The sequence below is a fragment of the Schistocerca serialis genome, chromosome 7 (assembly GCF_023864345.2).
Source record: "Schistocerca serialis cubense isolate TAMUIC-IGC-003099 chromosome 7, iqSchSeri2.2, whole genome shotgun sequence".
NCBI lineage: Eukaryota > Metazoa > Arthropoda > Insecta > Orthoptera > Acrididae > Schistocerca > Schistocerca serialis.
Window position 1 is genome coordinate 433,946,713 of NC_064644.1, and position 20,478 is coordinate 433,967,190.

At 44.5% G+C, this 20,478-nt stretch overlaps 1 protein-coding gene across 2 annotated transcripts in view; it reads right to left on the reverse strand.

The window, feature by feature from the left end:
* LOC126412717 (lipase 3-like) overlaps positions 1-20,478 on the reverse strand; it is a 209,981-nt gene that overhangs the window by 44,858 nt on the left and 144,645 nt on the right. For both annotated transcript variants that reach the window (XM_050082435.1, XM_050082436.1), the window contains exon 5: positions 10,347-10,478. In XM_050082435.1, the coding sequence (XP_049938392.1) occupies positions 10,347-10,478 (132 nt within the window). The remainder of the gene's footprint in view (positions 1-10,346; positions 10,479-20,478) is intronic.

A 20,478-nucleotide genomic window follows, 5' to 3' on the forward strand; every position in this document is an offset into this window, starting at 1 on the left:
ATGGACTACGGAGCAATGGAAAAGAGAAATTCGTTCGAATGAGTCTTGTTTCACACAGTTTCCGACATCCCGAGAGTGAAGTGTAGTGGTGGTTCCGTGATCACTACGGAGCAATGGAAAAGAGTAATTCGTTCGAATGAGTCTTGTTTCACACAGTTTCCAATGTCCCGAGGGGGAAGTGTACGAGTGGTTCCGTGATGATCTGGACAGCAGTATCGTGGTATTCCATGGACCCCTTGCAAGTGCGCTGACTACGTAGGTGCGGCGGGGCTCGAGCACCCACATACATAATCTTTTACGTGTGCCGCACACAAAGAATTTTTAGTTTGATAAAAAGGAAATAAAATAAATATTTCTCCCTTGCTTTTATCAAAAGGTAATGAACTACGAAAACACTGAGATGGAAGTTAAAATTTCTGATCGCTAAAACATATCTGCCTGTTTCAGTCGTCTTTGCGCAGAGACAACATAGCAACACACTCCCCCGTCCCTTGCCTTTATCTGGCCGAGTCAGAGGCACTCCCCAGAATAACAGTCGCACTACTCTGTGAACAGAATCCGGTCTTTTCCACTTGCCTTGCAAGTGACATGCTACAACACGCCGAGTACTTTGGTCAACAACAATTGTTTTAAAACATCTGCTTGCCAGTATTGAATATTATTAACCCGGCGGTGCACGCAGCTGGTCTCACACACCGTTGCAGTTTCTATCTTTCTGAATTTGTATTTAGATATATATTATGGAGGGAAGCGTTATTAAATGAAGTAATATCATCAGAAATCAGTTTATTAAATATATTTAAGGGATAACGTTAATATTTTGGTCAAAAATATTTACACAAATGGAGATACATAAAATTTAGCTGTTATCAAAATAATGCATGTATTCAATCAGATATTTTGTCGATTCAGTCTTGGCACACAGTAACAGAACGTTCAAGGCAAATGTATTTCTTGCAGTTCTTACAAATATATCTTGTTTTTCTGTTTTTGCTTCTGCAGTCCACACACCGTCCTCGTGAAGTCGCAGTTGATTCCACTTCAGAAATTTTCACACTATAAAGCTCTCCAATTCTCTCAGTTATCTTCCGTGGCAATATTTTTGAATTTACTCTTTGCTGAAGATGATAGCGCAGAAGCGCAAAAGAATTCTGCCTCAAAAACTCTCTTCTCCTCAGTTGTTCTTTCTGATTTGAGTCGAAAATAATAGCAGCATTTATCGCAGCTGTGTTCATGATGCTATAATAAACAACCATTGGCCATCTTCTTGCATTTCTAGCTACATTATATGTTGCACTGATTCCGTCTACAACGTCAACTCCATCCTTAGTAAGCTTATAGAAAGTAGTAATTTCTGGTTTTTTATCATTCCCTGTATTTTCGCCAATATTTCCATTGTGGTGCATCGTTGACAGTAGTAATATCACTCTATTTCGTTTCGCCACATAAGAGGCTAAGGTGCAATTTTTCTGAAACTCAAACATAGATGACTTTTCTTGTCGGTTTTTAGTGTTAATAAATCCCCTTGGGACTTGTCTCTTGTTCTTCCTCAGGATACCAACGATGGTCGTCTTCTTCGTAAACAATGTGTTTGCAGGCTCGTAACTTGTAAAATAATTGTCGCAAGTTATGTTGCGGCCTGTATTCAGGATAGGTTGGCAAAGTCTTTGAACAAGTTCAGCTGGTCTGTTGTTCTGTCTGTAAGGGCCTTCAGGCTCTTGCCCAACATACACCTCCACGTTGAATGTGTAAAACATTCTGGCATCCACTGCTGCAAAAATCTTTACTCCATACTTGTTTGGCTTATTTGGCATGTACTGTCGGAATCTGCATCTTCCACGGAGTGCTTCAAGTTTTTCATCAACTGTCACGTATTCAGAAACTGTATAAGCCTTCTGAAACTTTTCAACAATTAGACTGAACACCTATCTTATCGCCGCCATGTGATCTGTTTTCTCCCTTTCCATTCTCGTTTCTTTATCATCGAATCTGAGGCATCGAAGGAGAAAACGAAATCTGTTTATGCCCATTGTGAGATGAAATATTTCAACTCCTGTGCTATCTGTTCGTCACAAATCTTGTAGACTTAGTCGATGGGCACGCATTACACCAGCGTAGTACAATAATCCCAATAAGGCCTTTATTTCAGCTTTATTAGTTTGTTGTGCATCTCTTTCCCTTGAAAAGTTTCCCTGGGTACTTTGAAGGTACCTATTAGCGCAGTCAACGAGTATGTGTACAACGTTTTCATCAAAAAACAGTTTCCAGCACTGTAGAGGATTTGTAGCACTTTTCGCAGCACCTTTCACACCTGATAAATGAGTTATGATGCTATGACAACGTGTGAGGGAGTTCTTTGGCGGAGCACGTGTGTTCCATACTGTTCCGTATTTACCCACAAACACGTCACTGTCAGCACCCCAATCATTGTCTTCTGATTCATCACTCGACGTTTTTTGTTCGGTGCCGGAACCACTTTTCCAATATGGATTTCTTCAAAGTCGATTTCTCCATCTTCAGAATCACCAACGTCACTTTCAGCCATTACTTCTTGAATCAAGTTCCTAATTCTCTCCTCCTGTGCCTCGTAAGAATAAGCCACGATGCAGTTACAACACTTACAACACACTAAAATAATGTACAAATCACGAAAAAATCTGTTCTACCACTAAACTAAGCAGATACCGCAAATATGCGCGCGCGTGAATTACCTTGGCGGAGCTAACATTAAACTGACACCAGTGCACGCGGCTGGCCTGTGAGACCCTATACCTCTTTGTTCTGAGCTAACCGGAAGTGATATTGTTGAAATACCAGATACACCATACCAAACGACTCCTATTACACTCACTTAAAGGTACTGAGAAGATAGCTTCATGGAAACAACTTTCAGACATTGCATTAATGTGAAAATATTCTCCTTGGTCTGACAGACCACCTGCGTGTACTGACAGGTTAATAAAGAATAATCCCAGATACAAGGAGGCCGATTGTTACAGACTACGTCTTGTTCAGATGCAGCTTCGACACACGTTTTAAGAAGCAATGTCATTGGCTACAACATTGGCAAACAAATGCGACATTTTAATGGCTGTTTCCACATCACTGTAGCAAAGTAAAAGAGCAAATTTATTGGTATGCATAATGTTAACCATTTCTTCAAAAATATTTTCCCAAAATTCAAAATTTACAAATTTTGCTTCACAACGCAGTAGTAATTCTTCAAAATGAATATGAGGAGGATTTATCTAGAAAATTCTCCGGGCCAAAAAAGGTCTGAAAAAGAAATAGCCTCATTAACTTCGGTAACTGATTAACAAAACTATTAGTAAAAGTGAATTCAATCGTAGCAGTAGCGCCCCAGATTAAAATTTCACCTGTTTTTAACTACCCCTGCTACTGTTTCTTCGACTGAACGCTTATTTATGAAGTCCATACTCTATTTTAGGAATTCTGTGTCCCCAGACAGAGTTAGCGAACTCAGCCTCCACAGTATCCAAAGTGACACCAGTGAAATAATCAATACCTTCCATCACAGAAGGTACACTGGATGATCCAGTTTTACTAGAGGTCAATGTGAGTACAGTGAGATTTTATAAGTACAAATCAAACAGATAGAACTATAGGTCTATGCTTATTGATGTTGACTGTCACTCACTATAATGTGTTTCATTTTTAATAACATTTATCGGTATTAATAATTTTTGTTTAATACTTTGAATATAGTAAACGAATGATCTTTTTGTTTATATTATATGGGATTTTACAACACGCTCCATTTAATTTCTGTTTTACCTGCTGTAATGAAAGTTACGTTAGTTAATGATAGGTTATACATTTTATGTTAGGGGGTCAGGATTTTTATTTTTGCAGGAGGGTCCGTATCGCGTAAGTTAGATCTCTGGGTCTGTGGGTTCATCCACGTACATCTGAACTCGAGTTTGCTATTAAGGCAGCTGTGTTACCGACTGAGAGAGCGCAGTCTCAGCGTATGCTTATAGCACCGGTATATTTTACGTCATCACAGCACTGATCTTTATACCACAGGCAATGATCATAAAAGATTATAAATGATAATCATTTAAAAAATATCGAGAGTCCCACACTACATCCCGCCATTGATAAGCACCCGCAGAAGTTTTGGAAAGTTGGCACCCTCCCCGTGCTTACTCAGCATAGTCGCATCACTGCAAAGGATTATGGGACAATTTTGGCTGATCAGGGCCATCCCATGACTGAATGTTTGTACCTCATTGGTGACGCTGTGTTCCAAGGCGACAGGGCCCCGCTTCACACAGCTCGCATCGTTCGGGACTGGTTGGTTGCGAGGGCACGAGGGCGAATTATCGCACCTCCTCTGGCCACCACAGTCAGCAGACCTCAGAATTATTGAGCCTGTGTGCTTTATGGTCTACTTTGGAGAGAACGGCGCGTCACTGATAGACACCTCCATCATCGTTACCTGAAATTTCCATTATTTTGTAGGAAGAATGGTATAATATTCCCCTGGAATCCATAAAGTACCTGTATTTATCCATTCCGAGAGGACTTGATATTTTGGATGCCAAGGGGTTTCCTACAACGTATTAGTCGTGGTAGTGTGTTTTGGTTTTCGTGTTACCATATTTTTGTCCAATCCCTGTATGTAATCTCCTCCAGCAACAATGAAGGCTCATTCTTTGACAATGCCAGCTTTCTAAATGTCAGGAAAATCTTCCAACAAACGTCAGCCCAAGATTCCAAGACAAAAAAAAACAACAACATATTATTTATTACTCCTGTTATTACTCCATATTCGCAGTAAGAGTTACTCCAGCGAAGACACTGAAAGAGTCACACATGATGCAGCTTCATACTTGTTGAAATTGTTAAATTTTTAGTTGATTTTTACTACATAGTTATCGATAGTACAGTCGTTATTATTCTTCGCCATGTGATATTCGCCTTCCGTTCGTCACCTTACTTTTCTACGTAGAGTGATCTTAACCCTTTCCTCTCTGGACGTCTGTATCTCTGCCGTTGCAGACAAAACACTTTGGATGTGTCAGTTCAATATATCTACTCACACACACACACACACACACACACACACACACACACACACACACACACACACACAGAGAGAGAGAGAGAGAGAGAGAGAGAGAGAGAGAGAGAGAGAGAGAGAGAGAGAGAGAGAGGGGGAGGGAGGGAGGGAACGACAGGCGGTCGTAGCGCTATATCGTTAATCTCATCATACGTGAAAGGACATCAATAACTGATCAGGAGCGGTTGCAACGGGATGGGGGTGGAGGCTATACCCCCGTTCCCCCCGAATGGAGTATCATATTACACTGGATAAAATGACTTCAGAAATCTGCGAATATATAACTTCAATAGATTCAATCATTTTTTTATAATTATATTGCAATATAGGTTGCAATGCATTTCAAACACATTTTAACAAAAGAATAAAAGCGGCAAATAGCTGGCTATCTAAACCAATAAATTTCATTTAAAATAATTGAAAAGCCACGATCGCTTCAATCGTTTATTAGATGACCGGTTTCAGCACTCTGAAGGTGCCATCATCATATCTGTGAAGGTACAACATAACAGGTTTGAGGGAGGGCTTACATGAGTTAACTATGTACATTACAATTATTAGAGAACCGCATACCTGAAACGTGAATTAACATTTCTAAAACCATATGGACATCATGGCATATGAGGCAGACCATCTGATAAATTGTCGCAACCAATAAAATATAATAAAAAACTGCTCTCATGGTCGTTCTTTCCATAAAATATAAAACTGAAGTCACCAGATAAAACTACCATTGCTCGCCTAACACCGTCGGCATCATCACTGCCCTATTCCGCACAGGTTTACCTGCTGTGATTCTAGCGGTTCACAACCGGCTACCAGATAGCGCTGTCCGAGCAGCGCATACACAGTCCCACGGTATAACCACTCATTACTACTAAAACACAACTTTACTATAACTGCTTGTCACATACCGATGCAAAGCCCACATTTGCACACACATATCCTGTACATACTACAATCACTGTAAAGTACGTCAATTACAAAGTAAAAGCATCTGAGGCACAGACATTATCCATTAGCGCCTTACAAAACTTTTGTGTTTTAGTAGTAATGAGTGGTTATACCGTGGGATTGTGTATGTGTTGCTTGGACAGCGCTATCTGGTGGCCTGTTGTGAACCGCTAGAATCACAGCAGGTAAACCTGCGCGGAATAGGGCAGTGATAATGCCGATCGGTGTTAGGCGAGCAGTGGTAGTTCTATCTGGTGACTTCAGTTTTATGTTTTATGGAAAGAACGAACATGAGAGCAGTTTTTTATTATTTTTTATTGGTTGTGACAGTGATTTTATCAGATGGTGTGCCTCATATGCCATCATGTCCATATGGTTTTAGAAATGTTAATTCACGTTTCAGGTATGCGGTTCTCTAATAATTGTAATGTACATAGTTAACTCATGTAAGCCCTCTCTCAAACCTGTTATGTTATACCTTCACAGATCTGATGATGGCACCTTCAGAGTGCTCAAACCGGTCATCTAATAAACGATTGAAGCGATCGTGGCTTTTCAATTATTTGAAAAACAGAGTGATCGCCCCACGACACAACATGTGTTCACTGAAAAATATCATTTAACTTAAAATGGGCGTCTTATTATTTATTAATATACTTTGGATGTATGTTAATGTACCACTTACAATAATCAAGAAAGTTAGGTATACCGGGTATGTTCACCAACACCTAATTTGCTGACCTCAGACAAAAACTTCGAAATCGCCGGACATCTGGGTCCAATCGTATTATTTTACCGGGCACACACGTTCTGTAGACGCGTTGCAGTGCTGGCAACGCCACCGGGCGCGCGCCAACTACCGACCAGTAGATAATGAACTACTCACGAGAATAACAGGAATTTGTGGAAGCGCATTATAGAGCCGTTCATGTTCAAACGTAGTACGCGTTTGCAGTAAGGAATATGAACGTAAATGAAGTCCTTTTTAATACAGCTCAATGAGTAGAAGGCAAATGACGTTTAAACTATTCAGTCATTGTCTCAATAAAGAAGTACGGAAAATACAGGGTGTTCCAAAACGATTTTTACAATTTTATATTTATAGTTTTATTTACATATGTGATTCATTTATATATACAGAAACGTACAGCGCAACATCTGATATTAAACTTTAAAAACCAACCAAAAATTGATAACCGAAAAGGCTGAAAGAGAATGTAAATAAAATAACTCAAACCCGGAAACTGAGTGTAAACATTCATATAACGGCTGCAACCCAGTGAAGAAACCGATGGACGGAAAACAATCGACTGACCAATCGATAGTTAAAAACTGTAGGTTGTCCCCCCACTAGTTCTAACTCTTCCACATGCTGTCGCGAACACTTGTCTTCCGCTTACGATTATTGACATTATTGAAGTGTGTAACTGAGTAATGTGACCGAATCATACGTCATGAAGTGTCAATTTTTTCTGAAATAATAGTGTATTAGCGATTTAAGTGAGTGAATAAAGACGCAAGCTAACAGATTATTTTGGAAAACGTGAGCGTAGGGCCAAAAACCCTCGTAAGGAATTTGATGTTGCTTGCGCTACAGAATTGGAACCGTCACAGGGTTGTGCATCTACAGTCTACAATTTCGACAACACAAAACAATTGGTAAGGGTCATATCTTCTTAATTTTAAATAATACTACCTTCATGTCACTGAGAGTTTTTATTAGTAGTCATTAGCTTGATTAAGTAAGATTAGCGATTTATGTTTAATCGATAACTAATGGTAAGAATAGGACTGGTTGAAAACATTAAAATTGAGGCCATTTTTTAAAGACGCCATTCATGTATGAGGTAAAATATTTTTTGCACAGACCAGCACTGTTTATTTAATTTGTACCGAAAAATAACACTTTATTGTTGTATTTCTTTTACTAAAACTGTCCATACGTATTTTTAGTATTGATAATATCTACAAAATTATTCAAAGCTTCCTTCCTCAACAATATCAACTAACTTTCAATAATAGTCTATAAACATGTGAAAACATTTCTGAAGTTTCTAAAAGCTTTTCAGATTACCAGAAGAAAGCTTACAGGCCTGCAGTAAATAAAGTGATGTGGAATCTTTCCTCGTTTTGCTGTTATTAATCTGATTGCGACCGACTGACTGACGGCACAGGGAGGAACCAACCAACGCTCTTCATTGACATAGATCGCTAATGTCGTGTTAAATTTTGAAGCCTTACCGTAGGAATATTTGTAAATAAAGGCCACTAAATTTAGAGAAACTTAGATTTTACATATCTTTGGACTCATAAATACCGTTTACGGGTCGGTTTCACAAACAGAGTTACCGAGTGTAAACTGTATCTAGTGTGTGAAATCTTATGGGACTTGACTGCTAAGGTCATCAGCCCCTAAGCTTACACAATACTTAACCTAAATTATCCTAAGGACAAACACAAACACACCCATGCCCGCGGGAGGACTCGAACCTCCGCCGGGACCAGCCGCACGGTCCATGGCTGCAGCGCCCGAGACCGCTTGGCTAATCCCGCGCGGCAAAAAACTGTATCTTTATAGTCCGATTCCCTAGTCCTGAATTAGTAGAAGTCGGAAGACTTCGTCCAGTAGTCACTTGTTCCAGGCTGCCGGGAACATTAGGTAGCTAAAACACTGTCTCAAGTAGCCATTATTGTCTGCTTTCTTATTCTTTACTGCTTCACTGTTCTGAGTCTTTTTTCCTTGTCATCAATGTGCGGAATTGCTGCAGTTAGTACCTTCATTATGCATATCAATACATAAGACCATTTCAATTCTATTTACCAAGGGCGCCCATACGAATGTTTGTAGGGGGAAACACGTATGTTTTGGGGGGTTTCCGGATGCTTTTGATCACATAGTGCATGCAACTACTCGTGTTGTAACGGCGACCGGAACAGTCGCGGGGTTCAAGTGACGAAAAGACGGCGGGACCCGCGAAGCGGTCCGCGAACAACAACACAACGGAGACGACGGACACGACCAACGAAGGACCTTACGACAGCAACAAGATCGAGACAATAGAGTCAAGAACACCTAACTAGACAACCACGTCCACTCGTAAACAAAACACGAAAGTAAATACGCTGTCTAAGGCGAGGCGATATGTCCTGAGACGTACGCAATGTTAGACCGGCTGGCCGAGCGAGAGACGCCGCTATTGACCGCTGCAACCACGCGTTCCACTGTGGTGCACTCACACTACATTCGGGCCAGGAGGCGCGCGCCGCCACAGCTTACGGCGCGATGGTGCAGAGACCTCTAGGGGTCTTCGGCGTCCATGACGTCTGGCGGGGATTCAAATTCCGCGGCGCGCGGTACCAGAATTCGCCCAATGACTTATGTAGCAGACGTGACAGTCACGGTTTGATTGTGATAATGCCGCATCGGATTTCCATGTGAAGTGTTTTCAATGAGCAGGTACAAAAATTTATGAAGGCATACCGTTTTACTCAAACGAAATGAGCGATATTGGTCTTACACATTGTCAGAATTTTGTTTTTAAGCGTAAATATAAATTTCCGACACAAAAGACAGGCAAACTGCCTTCGGAACGATAATAATTTCCGAAAGCAACTGCTCTCTTCCCTAGCGACTTAGCACTGTGTCGTCTGCTCTAGCTCCAATATGGCGGCTGCATAAGGAACACACCGAGCGAGGTGGCGCAGTGGTTAGCACACTGGACTCGCATTCGGGAGGACGACGGTTCAATCCCGCGTCCGGCCATCCTGATTTAGGTTTTCCGTGATTTCCCTAAATCGCTCCAGGCAAATGCCGGGATGGTTCCTTTGAAAGGGCACCGCCGACTTCCTTCACCATCCTTCCCTAATCCGATGCGACCGATAACCATGCTGTTTGGTCTCTTCCGTCAAACAACCCAACCCAACCATAAGGAACACTGGTGTCCAAACCTTCCCCATATAGACCTTGATAGGGCTACGTATAGCGCCGCCACCTATCGGAACTTCATGAAACCACAGGGACTGAAGCGGGAATATTACATTTTGTTCGACTACCAAATAGGCATCTTTTCGACCGAAACTGGCCGAGAAAAAATATGGTGCATTTGTTATTGGGTGCTGCCAGTGCCTCCAGTCGGTGACATTTGGAACTTATTCTGAAATTCTGCATCCAAAGTTTATGGGGTTTCAGGTGAAGGTACCCGTTGCTGTAAACTACTGTCTTTCACATCGTGGCAGGAATATCGCACCGAAATTAGTGAGGCACATGAGAAATAGTACACGATAGAGTAATTTGTGTGGCACTCACGTGATCGTCCTCGAGGTCGCTGAAGCCGGCCAGCACGGAGTAGGCGACGACGGCGGGCAGCAGCGTGGCCGGGTGGTTCACCGGCAGACTGAGCGGCGGCGTGCGCCCTTTCAGCAGCGCCCTGGACGCCACCTGCCGCACGCCCAACACATACAGTCACTGAAATCAACTTAACACAAAAATTTGAAATTAATTTTAAAGAGCATCCGCATTCGACAGATTAATCTGACAAAGTGAAGTGCTTCTTCTCCTCCGATCTCAGAGCTGCCTATGTGTGGCCCAGTGCCCCAATCACGGACGCAACCAGAAAGCACGCACTCTTCAGGCGGTTAAAAAAAAAAGAACAATGACGCGACAGTGCCAGGACCGGCCCATGATTATACCGTGAGACCCTCGAGAAAGACAGGCCGCGGTGCGTACGTCACAGCACGTGACACTGCAGGTCTTATGAGCGACAACAGCCGTCTCTGGCGGGTAGCGATTAACTGTTTCAGGCGGGTTCAATAATTCTTGACTGCGTGTTTAAAGCATGCAAGCTCTACATAGCACACCACGGTACGTTATCATTGACATACACTACTGGCCACTAAAATTGCTAGACCAAGAAGAAATGCTGATGATAAACGGGTATTCATTGGACAAATATACTAGAACTGACACATGATTACATTTTCACGCAATTCAGGTGCATAGATCCTGAGAAATCAGAACCCTGAACAACCGCCTCTGGCCGTAATAACGCCCTTGATACGCCTGGACATAGAGTCAAACAGAGCTTGGATGGCGTGTACAGGTACACCTGCCCATGCAGCTTCAACACGATACCACAGTTCATCAAGAGTAGTGACTGGCGTATTGTGACGAGCCAGTTACTCGGCCACCATTGACCGGACGTTTTCAGTTGGTGAGAGATCTGGAGAATGTGGTGGCCAGGGCAGCAGTCGAACATTTTCTGTATCCAGAAAGGCCCGTATAGGACCTGCAACATGAGGTCGTGCATTATCCTGCTGAAACGTAGGGTTTCGCAGGGATCTAATGAAGGGTAGAGCCACGGGTCGTAACACATCTGAAATGTAACGTCCACTGTTAAAAGCGCCGTCATACGAACAAGAGGTGACAGAGACGTGTAACCAATGGCACCCCATACCATCACGCCGGGTGATACGCCAGTATGGTGATGACGAATACACGCTTCCAATGGGCGTTCACCGCGATGTCGACAAACACGGATGCGACCACCATAATGCTGTATACAGAACCTGGATTCATCCGAAAAAAAAGACGTTTTACCATTCGTGCACCCAGGTTCGTCGTTGAGTACACCATCGCAGGCGCTCCTGTCTGTAATGCAGCGTCAAGGGTAACCGCAGCCATGGTCTCCGAGCGGATAGTCCATGCTGCTGCAAACGTCGTCGAACTGTTCGTGCAGATGGTTGTTGTCTTGCAAACGTCCCCATCTGCTGACTCAGGGATCGAGACGTGGCCGCACGATCCGTTACAGCCATACGAATAAGATGCCTGTCATCTCGACTGCTAGTGATACGAGGCCGTTGGGATACAGCACGGCGTTCCGTATTACCCTCCCGAACCCATTGATTCCATTCTGCTAATAGTCATTCGATCTCAACCAACGGGAGCAGCAATGTCGCGATACTATAAACCGCAATCGCGATAGGCTACAATCCGACCTTTATCAAAGCCGGAAACGTGATGGTACGCATTTCTCCTCCTTATACGAGGCATCACAACAACGTTTCACCAGGCAACGCCGGTCAACTGCTGTTAGTGTATGAGGAATCGGTTGGAAACTTTCCTCATGTCAGCACGTTGTAGGTGTCTCCACCGGCGCCAACCTTGTGTGAATGCTCTGAAGAGCTAATCATTTGCATATCACAGCATCTTCTTCCTGTCGGTTAAATTTCGCATCTGTAGAACGTTATCTTCGTGGTGTAGCAATTTTAATGGCCAGTAGTGTAATACACTCCTGGAAATTGAAATAAGAACACCGTGAATTCATTGTCCCAGGAAGGGGAAACTTTATTGACACATTCCTGGGGTCAGATACATCACATGATCGCACTGACAGAACCACAGGCACATAGACACAGGCAACAGAGCATGCACAATGTCGGCAGTAGTACAGTGTATATCCACCTTTCGCAGCAATGCAGGCTGCTATTCTCCCATGGAGACGATCGTAGAGATGCTGGATGTAGTCCTGTGGAACGGCTTGCCATGCCATTTCCACCTGGCGCCTCAGTTGGACCAGCGTTCGTGCTGGACGTGCAGACCGCGTGAAACGACGCTTCATCCAGTCCCAAACATGCTCGATGGGGGACAGATCCGCAGATCTTGCTGGCCAAGGTAGTTGACTTACACCTTCTAGAGCACGTTGGGTGGCACGGGATACATGCGGACGTGCATTGTCCTGTTGGAACAGCGAGTTCCCTTGCCGGTCTAGGAATGGTAGAACGATGGGTTCGATGACGGTTTGGATGTACCGTGCACTATTCAGTGTCCCCTCGACGATCACCAGTGGTGTACGGCCAGTGTAGGAGATCGCTCCCCACACCATGATGCCGGGTGTTGGCCCTGTGTGCCTCGGTCGTATGCAGTCCTGATTGTGGCGCTCACCTGCACGGCGCCAAACACGCATACGACCATCATTGGCACCAAGGCAGAAGCGACTCTCATCGCTGAAGACGACACGTCTCCATTCGTCCCTCCATTCACGCCTGTCGCAACACCACTGGAGGCGGGCTGCACGATGTTGGGGCGTGAGCGGAAGACGGCCTAACGGTGTGCGGGACCGTAGCCCAGCTTCATGGAGACGGTTGCGAATGGTCCTCGCCGATACCCCAGGAGCAACAGTGTCCCTAATTTGCTGGGAAGTGGCGGTGCGGTCCCCTACGGCACTGCGTAGGATCCTACGGTCTTGGCGTGCATCCGTGCGTCGCTGCGGTCCGGTCCCAGGTCGACGGGCACGTGCACCTTCCGCCGACCACTGGCGACAACATCGATGTACTGTGGAGACCTCACGCCCCACGTGTTGAGCAATTCGGCGGTACGTCCACCCGGCCTCCCACATGCCCACTATTCGCCCTCGCTCAAAGTCCGTCAACTGCACATACGGTTCACGTCCACGCTGTCGCGGCATGCTACCAGTGTTAAAGACTGCGATGGAGCTCCGTATGCCACGGCAAACTGGCTGACACTGACGGCGGCGGTGCACAAATGCTGCGCAGCTAGCGCCATTCGACGGCCAACACCGCAGTTCCTGGTGTGTCCGCTGTGCCGTGCGTGTGATCATTGCTTGTACAGCTCTCTCGCAGTGTCCGGAGCAAGTATGGTGGGTCTGACACACCGGTGTCAATGTGTTCTTTTTTCCATTTCCAGGAGTGTATTTCCCGTGTGTCCTGCACGGAGCGAGCGGTCGTGAAGTATGGCGGGCAAGCCAACTAGCGTGTTGTCACAAGTTCGTTGCGGGGCCCGAATTTCTCGTGGGTCCCGTTGCACCGGCCGCGGTGCCACATTGACGGTCTATTCTATTCACAGTGGTCAGTGTTTATTCCGGCGTGTGGCAGTGCACTTTGAGTGGCCGGGCTGGCGACTTTCTCGGACGGTTATCTCATGCTGATTGCTGTGATGTTGAATGAAGAAGAGAAGGAGTGAAAAAAACGGAAGTGGGTTCATCAGGCGTGGAAAAACAGAGCAACAGGAGGGGAATTTGTCACTGAGTACAGTGAGCTGACAGATGATTGAGCATAGTTTTATAAATGTTTCAGAATGTCAGAAAGTTCTTTTAGCTTGCTATTGAACAATTTGGAAGTTCATCTGAACAAGCGAAACACACTGAAGAAGAGCCATCACACCAAGAGAACGGCTCGCCATTTTCTTGAGCTTCGTTAATCTATAATATAGGGTGATTCAAAAAGAAAGAACAGATTACAGTCGCGTATTACAGACCAACTATAAAAGACAAAAACCTATTGTACGTGTCACTGGACAGAGGAAGCTCAATGTTTTGACACAGCTGCGCTGTTGTTTCCTTGCAGCAAAACGGCGACTACGCCGTAACAGAAGTAATTTTGTGCTTTTGAATTCGCGCGAAATCAATTCATTCTTCAAGTGCAGAATGCTTTCCACTGTTGGTTTAGCAAGAAGCCGCAACTCCAGAAGTAGATTTTTGACTAGCATAAAGAACTCTAGAAAGGTGGTAGCGTTTGCAAATGAAAGAACACTGGTTGGCCACGCACGTCTGATGAAAATGTCGAGCGTATCCGAGATGCGTTCACTCTGAGGTCTCGGAAGTCCACAAGACGGGCAGATCAGGAACTTCCAAGTTCCTCAAACAATAGTGTGGCGTGCTCTGAAACGACGCCCGCACATGAAACCATAGAGGTAGCAGTTGCTGCAGCCATTGCGTCCCGGCGATCATAATAGAAAGTATGAATTTTGCATTTCTGTTTTCCAAGATATGCCAGACGACGTTCCTTCCGAACGACTCTTCTTTTTGGAGGAATCGATGTTTCATCTATCGGGTGAAGTAACCCGACGTACCGAGCGAGGTGGCGCAGTGGTTAGACACTGGACTCGCATTCGGGAGGACGACGGTTCAATCCCGCGTCCGGCCATCCTGATTTAGGTTTTCCGTGATTTCCCTAAATCATTCCAGGCAAATGCCAGGATGGTTCCTCTGAAAGGGCACGGCCGACTTACTTCCCTAATCCGATGAGACCGATGACCACGCTGTCTGGTCTCCTTCCCCAAAACAACCAACCAACCAACTAACCCGACGTAATGTAAGAATTTGGAGGTCACGAAATCCTAGCGTCGTCGTCGAACAAGAGACTCAACGAACCTACCGTTTCTATTAACATAGCTTGTTGTTGTTGTTGTTGTTGTTGTTGTTGTCTTTAGTCCAGAGGCTGGTTTGATGCAGCTCTCCATGCTACTCTATCCTGTGCAAGCTTCTTCATCTCCCAGTACCTACTGCAACCTACATCCTTCTGAATCTGTTTAGTGTATTCATCTCTTGGTCTCCCTCTACGATTTTTACCCTCCACGCTGCCCTCCAATACTAAACTGGTGATCCCTTGATGCTTCAGAACATGTCCTACCAACCGATCCCTTCTTCTAGTCAAGGTGTACCACAAATTTCTCTTCTCCCTAGTTCTATTCAATACCTCCTCATTAGTTATGGACTTCCTTTTTGCGGAGGAAACTGTGTCAGAACGTCATATCTGAACGTACTGCAAAACTTCACGAAGATTCCAGTGATTTCATTTTTATGTATGACGCCGCCCGGCCTCACCTTCACCTTGAAGTTACCTTAACAACACCGTACCACAACGCTGCATTAGAAGAGCTGGACAAGATTTTGTTCATTGTTTTAGGCCTGCCAGGTCACCAGACCTCACATCTAACGATTTTTTTCGCCGTAGGATTACATAAAAGGCAGAGTCTTCGTCCCACCGGTGGTAGCTACTCTACAAGATCAAAAAATCCAATTATTGAAGCATCGATTCAATAAACAGGTTCAAATGGCTCTGAGCACTACGGGATTTAACATCTAAGGTCATCAGTCCCCTAGGACATCACACACATCCATGCCCGAGGCAGGAGTCGAACCTACGACCGTATCAGTCGCGCCGTTCCAGACTGAAGCGCCTAGAACCGTTCAGCCACAATGGCCGGCCAATAAACATGGATTCGAGTGTGGAATGAAATGGACTACCATTCTGATGCTTCTCGAGCAACGCACGGTGCTCTTATTGTGCTGTAATAGCGTCTGCGCGAACATAAGACTTTGAAACCTTTCTATCCTGTGACATGCGCGATTGTTTGTGTCTTTCTCAATCTGTCTGTAATAAACAACTGAAAGCTGTTCTTTCGTTTTGAATGATCTTGCATAGTAAACACACTCTGACAGTTTATTGGTAATGAAATATATGACATCAACATTCATCATTATCATCTTCTGTTATTCAGTCTTGAGTGTTTTCTTCTGTTTCGCACGATACTGATTCATTACCATTAACACCACGTGTGAAAACTTCGTTTATTATATCCCTGTTGTCTACCTTGTTCAGAGTTTTAGTCACTGGAGATACGCCAAACAAGATTTCATTTGGTTATCACTTGGGCATAATTCAGTTCGCAAGATCACAGAAGAAATGTGAAAGGGTTTCATGAAATGTTGCAATTTTCCTAACTTCGTAGGAGCTCTGGATGGGAAACATGTTTCTATTTGGGCTCCTTCTAACACCTGATCACTTTCCTTTAATTCCACAAAGACATCCCGCATAACTTTGTTGCCTCTTGTACACACAGCAGAAAGAGTTTTGCATCACCCTAGTTCCCAGGACTCTTTAAGATAGACGTTGACTGAGTATATTGTATCACAGACACAGTCCTTTCGACTGTTCGGAGATGTCACTAAACCCGCCCAAAGATGTAAACAACTATGCATGAGCAGCGCCTATTATACGGAGGGGGTCCAACAACCGGTCAGTTCTAGTCATTCCACCAGAAAGGAGGTACACGGCTCGTGTTGTCTGTAGTTCAACCATGCCTAGACGGTCAGTACCGCCGTTCGATCGCGTCCGCATTGTTACTTTGTGCCAGGAAGGTCTCTCAACAAGGGAAGAGTCCAGGCGTCTCTGAGTGAACCAAGGCGATCTTATTCGGACATGAAGGAGATACAGAGAGACAGGAACTGTCGAAGACATGCCTCGCTCAGGCCTCCCAAGGGCTACTAGTGGATCACCGCTACCTATGGATTATGGCTTGGAGGAACCCTGACAGCAACGCCACTATGTTGAATAATCCTTTTGGTGCAGCCACAGGACATCGTGTTACGACTCAAACTGTGCGCAATATGCGGCATGATGCGCAACTTCACTCCCGACGTCCATGGTGAGGGCCACATTTGCAACAACGACACCATGCAGCATGGTACAGATGGGCCCAACAACATGCCGAATGGACCGCTCAGGACTGGCATCACGTTCTCTTCACCGATGAGTGTCGCATATGCCTTCAACCAGACAATCGTCGTGTTTGGAGGCAACCTGATCAGGCTGAACGCCTTAGACACACTGTCCAGCGAGTGTAGCAAGGTGGAGGGTCCGTGTTGTTTTGAGGTGGCAGTATGTGGGGCCGACGCCGCTGGTGGTCGTGCCGTAAGGGCTGTGCGATACGGGAATGCCATCCTCTGACCGATAGTGCAACCATAACAGCAGCATATGGGCGAGGCATTCGTCTTCATGGACGACAATTCGCGCCCCCATCGTGCACATCTTTTGAATGACTTCCTTCAGGATAACGACATCCCTCGACTAGAGCAGCCAGCATGTTCTTCAGTCATAAACTCTATCGCACATGCCTGGGATAGATAGAAAAGGGCTGTTTATGGACGACGTGACCCATAAGTCACTCTGAGGGATCTAAGCTGAATCGCCGTTGAGAAGTGGGACAATCTGGACCAACAATTCCTTGATGAACTTGTGGTTAGTATGTCACGACGAATTCAGGCATGCATCATTGCAATAGGACGTGCTACTGGGCATCAGAGGTACCGATGTGTGCAGCAATCTGGACCACCACCTCTGAAGATCTCGCTGATGGTTCGACAACATGCAATGTGTGGTTTTCACGAGAAATAAAAAGGTCGGAAGTGATGTTTATGTTGATCTCTGTTCCAATTTTCTGTACAGGTTCCGGAACTCTCGGAACCGAGGTAATGCAGAACTTTTTTTCATGTGTATATATTCCTACTGATGTTGGGGCATTATGGAAGGAAAACGTTATAGCCGTAACCAACACTTTCAAGGAATAATCTTTTACATAGCTGGTTGTATTCACTGATGTAGAATCAGAAATATACACGTATGTATTTACCAGTTGTTCTTATTTCTGCTCCTATTTCATTCCAGAGTGTGTTCTTCAGCTCTGTGTCCATGAATTCGAGATTGGAGAGATCGTACAACACAGGATAGTTGCAGAATAATTCAATAAGTTTTTCCTCATTCATGTTTACCATGATAAACTTTTGCACGACAACACAACAACCTGAATGTGCCGCGGCCGTGAAGACAGAAAATATCGACCGCAAGAAACACGGTGCAAGAACCACGACGATAACGGCACAGCGTAAGCGGGTACGCGATTTGCATTATCACAGCCACGCCACGGGCGAATGTAGCATTTCCCCTTACATTCCTAAAACAATACCTTCAAACATATCGGCAGTAGACCGGTTCAGTCACGGCACTGTTCCTTCACTGATGCGTGTTAGTGAATTGGCCTTTAACATCTTCAGTCGTAGCGTAGCGTATGTGCTGCACTCGATTTTTATTTTGTAGAATTAACTTAACTTCCTGTGCTTGATTGTAGCGCATACTTTACACCATGTTCTTTCTATTCAACACTTTTTTCCGTTTGCAGAAGCTGTTTGAAATAGCTGTATATCGCAGTTTCAGAGTAACTTCGAGAAATAAAGTTAATTTGTGTGACTCTTCAAGCTTTCCCGGCGGATGTGCTGTAAATAGTCTTCACGGGTTTACCGCCGGATCACGTTACACGTTGTGGAATTTGCACACCGTGATCCGGCGGCAAACCCGTGAAGACTATTTGCAAAGGTAATTTATGATTGTTTTTATTAATTTTCAACTATAATGTGTCCAGAATGTGCTGTGATGTGCTAATACATCCGTTACTATCGAATAAGTGATTGTTTATTTTACTGCAACAATATGGCGACATTTTTTGGCTGTAGCACTGTGTTCGGCAAGACCTATACGTCCACAATCACGAGACAAGAGGAAGAAGAGTGTGAAGTAGAAGAGGAGGAATGTGATGACGAAGATGATGCAGTTCCATTGAGGATGCGACCAGGGACATCAAACAAGATCTGTAACACGCATCTATCCGAGACCTCTTCTCAATGGTAGGTTTGCCAGGATCTAAGGCGTTCAGATTTGTGCAATGCACCAAATGCAAAATATACAGAATGTCACAGCAAGGACTGTCATAATCGGGAATATGGCAGGAGCGATCGTCCGAAGCAAAAAAGCCTAGTAAACGTGGATTCTAAGTGCATATATTGAGAGATTTGAGAACTCCTTCAGCTTAGATACTGTGAAATAAACCCACTTCCACCAGAAAAAAACTAGAAGGGTGCCCTTCTTGATGTACAATGAGCTGACAAAAATCATGGGATGCCTCCTAATATCATGTCAGACCTGCTTTCGCCTGGCACAGTGCAGCACCTCAACATGGCATGGATTCAACATTCGTTTGAAGTCCCCTACACAAATATTGAGCCATGCTGCCTTTATAGTTTTCCATATTTTGAGAGGTGGTAGTATGGACCAAAACAAGAAAATATGTCCAGTTAACATCGGGTATAAAGTGCATACTTTAAGATCTATGAGCGCTTGTCCATCTTCGCTAATGGGAAACACATCTCTTCGACTGAACAAGTGCTCAGTGCTCTTAACGTATGCATTTTAAAGCCCATGTTTACTAGACTTTTGAGTTCGAATGATCGCTCCTGTCATTTCCCTGAATATTGATGGTTCAAATGGCTCTGAGCACTATGGGACTTAACATCTATGGTCATCAGTCCCCTAGAACTTAGAACTACTTAAACCTAACTAACCTAAGGACAGCACACAACACCCAGCCATCACGAGGCAGAGAAAATCCCTGACCCCACCGGGAATTGAACCCGGGAACCCGGGCGTGGGAAGCGAGAACGCTACCGAACGACCCCTGAATATTGATCTTCTATGGTATTGTGTATATCTGTTTCGCAGAAGAAAGCGAGCTCTTTTAAGCACTTCCATAAGAAATACACTGCTGGCCATTAAAATTGCTACACCACGAAGATGATGTGCTACAGACGCGAAATTTAACAGACAGGAAGAAGATGCTGTGATATGCAAATGATAGCTTTTCAGAGCATTCACACAAGGTTGGCGCCGGTGGCGACACCTACAACGTGCTGACACGAGGAAAGTTTCCAACCGATTTCTAATACACAAACAGCAGTTGACCAGCGTTGGCTGGTGAAACGTTGTTGTGATGCCTCGCGTAAGGAGGAGAAATGCGTACCATCACGTTTCCG